The sequence below is a fragment of the Myiozetetes cayanensis genome, unplaced genomic scaffold (genome assembly GCF_022539395.1).
Source record: "Myiozetetes cayanensis isolate MyiCay16 unplaced genomic scaffold, myiCay2020 scf55, whole genome shotgun sequence".
In the NCBI taxonomy this organism is placed as follows: domain Eukaryota; kingdom Metazoa; phylum Chordata; class Aves; order Passeriformes; family Tyrannidae; genus Myiozetetes; species Myiozetetes cayanensis.
In genome coordinates this window covers 52,287-63,974 of record NW_026087798.1, presented here as the reverse complement: position 1 = coordinate 63,974, position 11,688 = coordinate 52,287, and the positions used below count along the sequence as shown (strand labels likewise).

At 67.0% G+C, this 11,688-nt stretch overlaps 2 protein-coding genes across 3 annotated transcripts; one reads left to right on the top strand and one right to left on the bottom strand.

Annotated features, from left to right (window-relative positions):
• Nucleotides 1–126: 126 nt before the first annotated feature.
• Nucleotides 127–1,974, bottom strand: DNAJC22 (DnaJ heat shock protein family (Hsp40) member C22). Of its 2 annotated transcripts, none has more exons than XM_050334525.1 (3): nucleotides 1,939–1,974; nucleotides 784–1,600; nucleotides 127–340 (listed from the first exon to the last, which is right to left on the bottom strand). In XM_050334525.1, exons 2-3 carry the CDS (start codon nucleotides 1,531–1,533, stop codon nucleotides 161–163), a joined length of 930 nt encoding a protein of 309 aa, XP_050190482.1. In that variant the 5' UTR covers nucleotides 1,534–1,600; nucleotides 1,939–1,974; the 3' UTR covers nucleotides 127–160. The 2 variants fall into 2 exon arrangements, with proteins under 2 accessions (XP_050190482.1, XP_050190483.1); XM_050334526.1 differs by lacking the exon at nucleotides 1,939–1,974 and adding an exon at nucleotides 1,889–1,906.
• On the top strand, nucleotides 1,668–10,914 carry C1QL4 (complement C1q like 4). Its single transcript, XM_050334527.1, is given in 4 exon segments — nucleotides 1,668–1,840; nucleotides 7,081–8,106; nucleotides 8,108–8,498; nucleotides 10,346–10,914. Coding segments are annotated over 3 exon segments (672 nt in total). The 5' UTR covers nucleotides 1,668–1,840; nucleotides 7,081–8,005; the 3' UTR covers nucleotides 10,526–10,914.
• Nucleotides 10,915–11,688: the final 774 nt, after the last annotated feature.

Below are 11,688 nucleotides of genomic sequence, written 5' to 3'. Positions count from 1 at the left end.
TCCGAACGTGGCCGGAAACTGCCGGAAATGTCCGAAGGAGGGGGCGGGGAGAGGGGGGGGTGAGGGGATGGGATTGGATATCGCGGGTTCGAGTCCCTGTCCCGACACAACGAGGGATCGCCGGGGTGAGAGGACGGGGAGGGTCGTGTTTGTCACAGTGTCACCCCCCCGCCGCCCGCCGTGGTCCCGCCAGCTCCTCGTAGGCCTCCTGCAGCTCGATGAAGCGCCGCTCGGCCTCACGCACGCGGTGCCGGTTGTGGTCCGGGTGCCAGAGCTTGACGAGCTCCCGGTAGCTCCGCTGAACGTCCTCGGCCGAGCACCCCCCGTGCAGCCCCAGAACCTGCGGGGGGTACATGGCAGGGCGGTGGGGACGGTGGAGGGGGCGCCCAAAGCGGAGGTCTGGCCCCCGGAGTGTGGGAGCGGCTGAAGCACTTGGACCCCCATCCCTGCTTCCCCCACCCTATGGACCCCCCATCCGAGTATCCCCCATCCCACAGACCCCCATCGCAGCCCCTCCTACCCCATGGACCCCCAGCACGTCATCCCCTGTCCTATGGATTCCCCAACAGAGCATCCCCACCCTACAGCCCACCCCCAGACCCCCAGTCCCCCATCCCACAGACACCACAGGCCCTAATCCCAACATCCCCCACGCCACAAACCCCCAACAGAACATCACCTGTCCCATGGACTCCCGGACCCGCCAACCCACCATCCCCCTCCACCATGGAAGCCCCCAGCCCCCCTTCCCGCATCCCCTCGTTCCCCCCGCGCCACCCTCACCTCCAGCGCCCGCCGCCTCCTCTCGTTCGCTCCGCTCCCCGTGCCCCCTTGACCCACCTCGGGGGCCCCCTCGACGACCCCCAGCCCCTCGAGCAGCGCCCACCCCGCGCGGAGGGGCAGGACCCCCATCCTGAGAGGTAGCGTCAGGACGGTGCCTGCGACCCCCAGGGCCCCTCTGACGCCCCCCCAGGCCAGGGGGGCCCCGAAAGCCACGACCCCCAGCCCCAGGTGGCACAGCCGGGCCGACAGCGGGGGCGGGGGGTCCCGTGGGGGTTCGAACCGGCGGTGCCACGCGGCCACCGCGGTGGTCGCCAGGCTGGTGGGCAACAGCCCGCCCTGGAAGAGGAGGGAGGAGAGGAAGGCGGTGACCAGGACGCGGGAGCGGTTGGTTCCTTGGTCGCCCACCGAGGCCACCAGCAGCACCCCCAGCGCCACGGCCAGCGGAGGGGGCACCCAGGGGACCCCAAGCGCGGCCACCAGCCCGAAATATGCCCCCACCAGCAGCTGCCCTGCCACGCGCAGGGGGCTAAGGATGGGCACAGTCCCACTTTCGGGGAGCCGGGGGGGGCCGTTGGCAGTTGCCACCCAGCCCGGGAGGTGCCACACGTCCCAGAGCCACCCGGCGCCGAAGCCCCCCAGGGTGAGGATCCAGAGCAGAGCGTGGCGGTCACGGCCCAGGTACACGTGGTGCAGCCCCAGGAGCCCCCCAAGTGCCCACAGCCCCAGGGCCACCACGAGGCTCTTGGCCATAGTGGGGGGTGAGGGGGAGCTCGGGGGTCCTGGGGGTCTCTGGCGTGGCCCCGGCGTCTGGAGAGCTCTGTGAGGGGGGTGGGGGTGGGTCAGGGACCCCTGGTCATACTGGTGTTTCCCCCCCACATCAGAGACCTCCAAGGAGCTGCTGGCGTACCCGGGACACCCTGGGCCCGTCTGGGACCCTTCAAGCCCACCCAGGAAACCCTGATCCCACCCAGCACCCTGTGAGCCCACCCAGGACACCCTGAGCCCATCTGGGACCCTCTGAACCCACCCACGACACCCTGAGCCCACCCAGCACCCTGTGAGCCCACCTGGGACCCCTGAACCCTCCTGGGTCCCACTGACCCACCCTGAGCTCCCCTAGCCCCCCGTGAGCCCCCCCGGGCTCCTCCACCCCACCTGTCCCAACGCTGCCGTTGCCGCGTCACCCCCAGACTTTGCCCCGGGCAAAGGGCACCACGGGGGAGGGGGGGGGCACCGCACAGGGCGGGGGGACCTGTGGGGGCCTGGAGTCCCCCTGGAAAACCCTAGCCCCAAATCCCCTTGCCGAGGGTCACGCCCCCCCCGCCATCCACCCCCGCCCCGAACCCCTCTCAGGGGCTTCCCGGGGGGGCTGCAACCGCTCCCCGCCTCAGCCGGGATGGGCTTTTGGGGGGACATCGCCCCACTCACCCCAGATCGCTTCTGCCCTGAGGTTTGGGGATCCGTCGCCCCCCGTCGCTGCTGTCCGAATGGGGACCCCCAGACCCCCCGTTTTTTGGGGGTGCATTGTCCCCCCACCGCTGCTGCCCTGAGGTTTGGGGGTCGATCACCCCGCCTTTGTTGTTGCCCTGGGGCTGGATGGGCCCCCCCAGACTCCTGGTTTTTAGGGGCCCATTGCCCACTCCCTCGCTGCTGCCCAAAGCCCCTCCCCCCTTTTTGGTGGGTACCTTCCCCCTCCTCTCTGCTGCCCCTCCGGTTTCGGCAGAGCTGGAGCTCCCCCCCGTGCCCCCCCGTGCCGTGGCCGGGGGGGCCTGCTGTAGCCCCCTTGTCTCGCTGCCGTCAGGGCTGACGGGCCCCCCCCCGCTGCCCACCCGCGCCTCGCTGCCTCCCTGACAGCGGCTCCCGCGGGACCCCCGCCCACGCTCCGCTGCCCCCCGGCCCCGACAGCCCCAAACGGGGGGGGTCCAGCCCCCCTCGCGGCCAATTTAGAGGGGTCCAGCCCCCGCCAGCACCACTGGGGGGGGGGTCACCGCCGCTTGGGCAGCCCCCAGACCCCTCAGTGTTTCCCCCGCTCGGTGCGGGGGGGTCTCTCTGACATCCCGATCGATCCCTTCAAATATCTGGATTTAAAAATGTCAAATTTGCCTCGGGTCGATGGGGGAGAGGGGGGCTCGACACCCCCCCCCGGGTGGCCTCAACTGCTCTCAGAGCCCCCCAGCACTCCGGGGGAAAGCAGTGGAGTCCTGGGGGATCTCGGGGTGCTGGGAGGGGTTAAGAGGTTCCCCAACCTCCCCCCCCAACACCATTTTGGGTGTAATTTGTGCCATTGATCGTTCACGGGCACCGACGGGGGGGCATCGATTTGGGGGAAGTTTACTGGGAATTGGAGCATCTGTCACGGCCCGGGCAAGGGGGAACACTGGGAACACCGGGAGGGGGGGACACGGTGGGAGGGGAACGGCATGGGGAACACGGGGGGAGATAGGGGAGGACATGCAGGGGACATGCAGGGGACACGAGGGGACACAGAGGGACATGTGACCCTCAATCCACACAGACACACACGTGCATCACACACGTGTGCACAAACACACACATGTGCACACACACGTCACACACACACACCTGTGTGCTCACACACACACCTGTGTGCACGCGCGCGCACACACACACACACACACGTGTAAAGGCCCAACCCCGTTCCCGTCCCCTCCCTCCCCCTCCCCGATGCCCCCCCTGCCCGAGGGTCCCCCCGGGCTCGTCCATCACCGCCAGCGCCGCGGGCCCGGAATTGGGGGAATTTTGCCTGGATTAGGCGCGAGGCGCATTAATCCATTAGAAATGTCAGCGCGCGGCCCCGCTAATTGTCTCATTTAAATGTCTATTTGTCAGCGCCCGGCTCAGGTGCGCATGAGGCGCATCGCAATGAGCCCTCCTGGCCCCCCCGGCCCGGCGGGGAGGGGGCAGTGAGGACGGAGATGGGGGTCCGGCGGCCCCCCCCCACTGCCGGGCTGGGTTTGTGCTCCGACATCTCCTGAATCCCTGATAAATGTCGCTTGTCCAGAGAATCGAACCCGGCCCGACCGGTCCGTCCATCTCCTGCCGGTGAGGGGGGCATAAGGGGGGGGGGGGAACGAAATCCCCCCGCCCCAGGGATGCCCCCGTAGCCGGGGTTGGGACCCCACGGCTCGTCACAGTGGGGGCAAAGTAGGAGGGCCGTGGTGGGGCTGGGACTCGGCACCATCCCGAGGGGCACAGGGGGAGCTCGGGGTGTGGATGAGACCCCCCAGCACCGCTGTGGGGTGGGGGCTCAGCACCATCCGGGGGGGGGGGCACACGGCGTGTTTGGGGTGCAGATAACACCACCCCCCCCCACACGCAGCACCGCTCAACCCTGGGGTGATGCAGCTGCCCCAGGGTGGGACCCGCTCCCCCACCCCATCGCATCCCCCAGACCTCCACTGCTCGGGGAGGGGGCCTGGCACAGCCCCCTGACCCCCTCTCGGCCCTAATAAACAGCAGTCGCTAATGAGCTGGGAGGGGGGTGGGGGGGTGGGCTGAGGGTGCTCGGGAGGTGCCAGGGTGGGGAGGGGGCTGCAGTGAGGTCTGGGAGGCACACTGGGGTGCGGGTGACAGCGGGGACTCCCCAGCGTTGTCACTCGCCCCCCCAGCCCCGCGACAGCTCCAGGACCACCCCCCCCGTGTGTGTGTGTCCCCCACCGCTGGTTCATTATGCCCTCAAGGACAATTTTCCTCCAATTCGGGCCATTTGTCCCCAACCCGCCCCGGCTCCCCCGGTGGCCGCCCCCATCCCATCCATATCCATTGACGCGGGGTATGGACCCCGACCAGTCCCCCCGGGGACAGCGGGGTGACACTTCCAGGCACTGGGGACGCTTCAGCACCGTGTACTGGGCTGTACTGGGCGGCACTGGACGTGCTCCCCCCTGAGCCGGGGGATCCTGGGGGGCCGCGGAGGCAGCTGGTGACCGTGGGGTTGTGTCAGAGCGGCGGGGGGGACAGGGGGCCGGCGGGGACATGGGGACGTGGTGTCATGAATTTATTCATGTGCTGCGGCCAAATCCGGCCCCGCCGCCCCCCCCCGCTCAGCCTCCCTGGCTCAGCTCCCCTCGCAGCCTGGGGGGAGCCTGGGTCCGTGTCCTCATTCGGGAGGAGTCCGGGGCGGGTCCTGGGTCCTGTCTGGGCTCAGCAGGATGGGGAAACTGAGGCAGAGACACGAGAGACCCCAAAGGTGGGGCTGAGCCCCCCAAGCCCAGTTTTACCAGCTCCAGACTCAGCCCAGGGGGTTTTAGGCAGGATCAGACCGTGACTGAGCCGCCCCAAACCCAGTGTAACCCGCTCCAGGATCAGCCCGGGGGGGATTTAGGCAGAATTTGGCCGTGACTCCCCCACACCTCCATCTCCCCCGCTCTCACCGCTGCCCCTCAGCCTCACCTCCCCCACCAGGACCCCCGAGGACCCCCCAATGTCCCCTCGTGTCCCCGTCACCTCCCAGCCCTGCTAATTAGCGCCCGGGCTTCCCCTCGCTGCCGTCTTAATTAATTCGTTGTTGCTGCTCATTAAGCTCAGCCTGCTCGGGGGTCGGGGCTGCACCGTGTCCCCGAGGCGGGGGGGACACATGGTGTGGCATCGATGCCTCCAGACCGCCCCCCCCCCCCGACCACTCGGCGCCGTAATTTGTTGCACAAACACGGCGGTGTCGGGGCCGCATCGATCGCGGGCAGCGCGGCCGTAAATCCGCGGCCGATCCACGGCCGATGATGGATCGCGGGGATCGGAGGGATCCGAGACCTTTGGAAGCGCCGGGAGAGGGAGAACGGACCCGATAAATCACCCGCGGGGGGCAGAGAGGGGGAGTGGAGCCCACCCGCGTGACTCCTGAGTGGGGATGGACACGGATGTGCTGGGGATGGATGTGGGATGGACACATGGATGTGGGATAGACACACGGACATATGGGATGGACGTAGGGGTGTGGGATGGACACACATGGGATGGACACACAGACACATGGGATGGACACAAGGGTGTGGGATGGACACACATTGGATGGACACACAGACACATGGGATGGACACATGGACATGAGAGGGACACAGGCACAGATGGAATGGACACAGAGGGAATAGACACAGACGCACATGGACACACAACAGACGTGCACAGAGCACACACATGCGTGCACACACACGAACACAGCAGGATCACAGTCACATATGCACTAAGCATGAACACACAAAGCACACACACCCAGCATGCCCATATACCCACGAACACACACCCCTGTGCTCACACACACAGAACACACACACAGGGCACACGCACATGCACAGAACACACACACAGGGCACACGCACATTCACAGAACACACACAGAGCACACACGTGAACTGAGTACACCCTCACACAGAGCACACACCCCTACACACCTGTGCACACACCTCCACCCCCCAGCTTCTGTCCCTGGGGGTCCCACTGTGACACCTCACGGACACACATGGACACCACCCCAGGCCCCTCCCCCGGCTTCGTGCAGGGGACCCCCCATTCCACTCTTCCATTCCACTCCCCCATCCCACCCCTCCATCCCACCTCTCCAACCTGCCCCTCCCGGGGGCCCCTCGGTGGCGGGGGGGGAGGGTTGAGGCCCCAAGGACGGTGTTGGGGAGGGCTCGTGAGCCCCGCACCCCAACACGGAGCTCCCCACGCGTTTGGACCCCAAAGGGCCCCCAAAAGCTGCCCTGCGGCCGCCTGCGTGGGGCTGACCCCCACCAGAGGCTGTCCCTGTGCATGGGGGGGGGGATCCCTGTTCACTCTGTGCCAGCTCTCCCGCATCTCCCGGTCCCCGCTCTCCCCCGCCCAGGGCTGTGCACACTCACCCCCTCCCTTGCACACTCACCCTCCTGCGGGTCCCCCCCGCCCCTGGCCGCCTCCCCGCCCCCGCCGTGCCCGGAGCCGTCGAGCGGGGCGGGCGGAGCGGGGCCGTGCGGGGCGGGCGCGGTGCGGGCGGCGGCACCGGCAGCAGGTACCGGAGAGGGAGGGATTGGTTTGGGGGGAGGGGGGCTCACCGAGGGCCCGGGGCCGCGGGTCCCCCGGGAGGGGCGCGGGGGAGTCCCAGAGAACCGGGCGCTCCCTGGGCAAGGGGGTCCCGCTCCCGGGGGTCTCATTCCCAGGGGTCCTGGTCCCGGGGGTCCCTCTCACATACAACTTGGGGAGAAGTTGACCCGCGCGCCGTGGCGTATCCTCCCCGGCTCTATCTCGGTTCCATCCCGTCTTCGGTAGCGGGTCCTTCACGGCTCCATCCCGGCTCGTTCCCAGCTCTGCTCCCGGGTTCTTCCCGGCTCCATCCCGGCTCCAGTGACATCACCAGCTCCAACACCGGCTTCGGTCCCGGCTATTACTGCAGGAGCTCCACTCTCCGCTCCCGACTCCGCTCCCGGCTCCGCTCCGGTACCATCGTCGGCTCCGGCTTCGTTCCCTTCAGCAGTGCCAATCCCGGCTCCACCCGCAGCTCCGGCCCCGCTCCCGGTCCCATCACCTGGAACAGCCACAGCCTCGCTCCCGGTCCCATCTCTGGCTCCACCCGCAGCTCCGCTCCCGGCCCCGTCCCCAGCCCCATTCCTAGTCTCGTCGTCTCTCCCGATCCGTCCTCGTCCCGATCTCAGCTCTCGGTCCCATTCCTGCTCCTGATCCCATCCTCGGCCCCATCCCTGCTCTCAGTCCCATCCCTCGCTCCACCCGCAGCTCCAGCCTCGGCCTCGGCTGCTGTCCCCATCCCTGTCACCATCCCTGTTCCCATCTCCAGCCCCGTCTGAATCCCGTTTCTGTTCCCATCCCTATCCCCATTTCCAGCCCCGCTTCTGTACCCCTGTCCCTGCTGCTGTTCCCACTCCCATCCCCTCTCCCAACTCTGCCACCATCCCCATCCCTGTCCCCATCTCCAGGCCCGTTTCTGTCCCCATCCCTGCTGCTGTTCCTACTCCTATCCCCTCTCCCAACCCAGCCACCATCCCCATCTCTGTTCCCATCCTTATCGCCATCCCTGCCTCTATTTCCATCCCCAGTCCCACTCCCATCCCCTCTCCCCCCGCCCTCCCCGTGCCCTGATTGCCCCGGGGGCGTCCCCTGCGCGCCCCCCGCTGTCGCCACCATCGCCCCCAAGGGCGAGCAGGACCTGCTGGCCGTGGCCGCGTCCCGGCTGCGGCGGCGGCGGCGGGTGGCCGGGGTGGCCGCGGGCGTGGCGATGGTGCTGGTGCTGTTGGTGGCCATCCCGCTGCTCGTGCACAGCTCCAAGGCGGCCGCGCACTACGAGATGCTGGGGAGCTGCCGCATGGTCTGCGACCCTACCTGAGCCGCCCCCGGCCTCCCCGCAGCCCCCCCCGGGCCGCCGGGGCCGCGCCGGAGCGCGGGGACCCCCTGGTCCCCCCGGCCCGCGAGGGCCCCCTGGAGAGCCGGGCCGGCCGGGCCCGCCGGGCCCCCCGGGGCCGGGGCCCGGGGGGTACATCCCGTCCTTCTACAGCCCCAAAATCGCCTTCTACGCGGGGCTGCGGAAGCCCCACGAGGGCTACGAGGTGCTGCGGTTCGACGACGTGGTAACCAACGTGGGTAACTACTACGAGCCCTCCAGCGGCAAGTTCACGTGCCCCCTGCCCGGCATCTACTTCTTCACCTACCACGTCCTCATGCGCGGTGGGGACGGCACCAGTATGTGGGCAGACCTCATGAAGAACGGGCAGGTAATGCAGGGAGAGACTCCCGAGACCCCCGGGCCCCCCCTGCTCTCTACTGGCCCCATGTCTCTCCGTATGGTCCCCCTCCATCCCGGTTTTCCCCACCCAGGTTTTCCTCATCTCGGTTTTCCCACCCAACTTGTGGTGCCTCAGTTTCCTTGTTTACACCTGTCCCGTTTTTTGTTTACACCCATCCCAGGTTTCCTAGTCTGGTTTTCCTTAATTTTAGTTCCCCTGGCCTGGTTCTCTCCCATTCCTGATTCCTCATCCCGGTTCTGCTCCCCCCAAAATCCCCATATCCCATTTCCTCCATCCAATCCCTGCTCCCCAATTTCCATCCTCTCCCCCCAGAACTTCCACTCTCTCCCCCTCCATTCCCAGTTCCCACCCCTCCACTCCCCTCCAAATCCCCACATCCCATTTCCCCCATCCAATTCCCATACAGTCCCTCCATTCCCGATTCCCCATCCCTGGTTATTCCCAAGTCCCCACATTCCACTTCCCCCATTCAATCCCACCCCCAGTTCCTACCCTTCTTCCCCCCTCCCTGATTCCTCATCCCTAGTTCTGCTGCCCTGCAAATCTTCACGTCCCATTTTCTCCATCCAGTTCTCCCCATTTCCGATCCTCTTCCTCCCACTCCCAATTCCCCATCCCCAGTTCCTCCCTCCCCCAGATCCCACATTCCTCCATCCAATACCCCCCCCTTTCCATCCTGATTTCCTCCCACTCCTGATTCCCCACGTCCAGTTCCTCCCCTCTTCCCACATCCCATTTCTACCATCCAATCCTTCCCCAATACCCATCCTTTTGCCCACATTCCTGATTCCTCATCCCCAGTTCCTCCCTCCCCCAGAACTCACATCCCATTTCCTCCACCCATTTCCCTCATCTAGTCCCACCCCAGTTCCCATCCTCTTTCCCCATTCCTGATTCCCCATCCTCAGTTCATCTCTCCTCATGCCATTTCCCCCATCCAACCCCACACCCTCAATTCCCATCCTCTTCCCACATTCCCAGTTCCCCATCCCCAGTTCCTCCCTCCCAAGTCCCCACATTCCATTTTCTCCATCCAACCCCCCCAGTTCCCACGCTCTCCGCCCCCTTCTCCATCTGTTCCCACCCTCTTCCCCCTCTGGGATCACGGAGGGGATGACACCCCCTGCCCCCCTCCCCTTCCATCCCCATCCTCTCCTCAACCTTGGGGTCACACCCCCCCCCCCTTCCCAGAGGTCCTGCCAGGGGGGTGGAGGGGACACGATCCCCTGAGAATGCTGAGCTTGGACTTGATGGGACGTGGGGGGTCTGTGGGGGGTCACTGGAACACCCCCAATGGGGGTGGGGGGCGTCGGGCTATGCCCCCCCGGCCACTCCCTTTGTTTGCTCCCAAGTGGGCTCACCCCGGGACTCTTCCCATCCTTGTATTACGGGAAAAACTAGGATCGATCCAAGGTGGTCAATGCCCCCCCAGCACCACCACCCCAAACCGAGCTGTCCCCGTGTCCCCCCGGGACATCCTTGGTCCGGGGAGGTGCTGCACAGGAGCCTGGAGGGGTCCCGTGCTCCTGGTCACCGTTCTTGGAGCCTGCCTTGGGTAGGGGGATCTCCTTGTCACTCTGTGGGACCCCCGGGGTACCCCTGTTATCCTGTGGGATGCCGGTGGTGCGGGAAGGGAACCCACGTGTTCCCAGGTGTCTCCAGGTTGTCCCCTCGGCTACACTCGTGGCCCGGGGGGACATCGGCTCTGCCCCATCTGGCACCATGACCTTGAGCACCCCTCGGGGGTCCCGAATCCCCATTCCCTCGTGGGTGGGGAGTGGTCCTTGACCCCACGCCCCTCCCCCGCCCCCAAGGTCCGTGCCAGCGCCATCGCGCAGGATGCGGACCAGAACTACGACTACGCGAGTAACAGCGTCATCCTGCACCTGGACGTGGGCGACGAGGTGTTCGTGAAGCTCGACGGGGGCAAAGTGCACGGGGGCAACACCAACAAGTACAGCACCTTCTCCGGCTTCATCATCTACCCCGACTGACCTCCACCCCCCGGACGGGGAGGGGGCTCGGGGCGCTGAGACGGGGGTCCTGCCCCCTGCTGCTGTCCCTGCCCCACGACTCTCAGCCCCCCATCATAAAACCACCCCCAAACGCCCCAAAAATACCCCTAAGTCCAGCACCTTGTCCGGTTTCATCATCTACCCTGACTGATCCCCCCCGCTCCCGTGAGGTGAGGAGGGGGCTCAGGGCGCTGGGATGGGGGTCATGCCGCCCCACCCCCCGCAGCGCCCGCCTGTAAAAAGCATCAAAACGCCCCCAAAATACCCCAAAACCGCCCCCCCGCATGTCGCCACCCCCGAGGGGGGAAGGGGGTCCCAGTGTTGTGGCCCCACCCCTGGGACACCCCCCGGGCCCCTCGTGGGGTCTGTCCCGCCTCCCCCCCCCCAATAAAACGCTCTAGGTTTGGAGCTGCGGCTGCTGATTTGGGGAGGGAAAGGAGGTGTCTGGGGACAGGGGGGGACACCTGGGAACAGCTGGGGTCAAGGGGGATCCTCAGGGAAGTCTAGGGGACACATGGGGACACCCGGGGACACTTGGAGGGGACACCTGGGGGCAAGGGGGACACCGGCAGACGGAGGGGAACCCCAGAGGGGTCTGGAGGACACCTGGGGACGCCCCCTTACGGTGATCACGCCCCATCACCATGACCTCGCCTCCTTTGCACTGACCACGCCCCTCAGGCCCCTCACGCCCTGAACCCTCCTCCGCTCCCATCGCCCTCCCCGCTCTGCGCGTGCGCACCCGTGCCTCGCTATTCGCAAAAACTACAGCTCCCGTGATTCCCGGCGCGGGGAGCGGGCCAGGGGGCGGGCCAGAGCGCTGATTGGCCGTCGTGGAGGTTTGAACGCGCGCGCGGCGCGAGCTGCCCTCTGGAGGCCGAAAAGGAACGGCCGCGAAACGTGAGCGGAGGTTTGGGGGGTCCGGAGCGGGGGCTCGGGGGGTCCTGAGCGGGGGCTCAGGGGGCTGCGGTCGCCAGGGGGACCGGGGAGGGCGGCCGGGGCAGGAGGAGGTTGGTGAGGAGGAACCGGGGGGCAAAGAGGGGGGGTGAAAGGCCTGAGGGCAGCGGGAGGGGTGTGGTTGGGCTGTCCTGAGGGGAGATCGGGAGTCGTGGGACCCCCTCAGAGGGCTGAGGGTCCTGGGG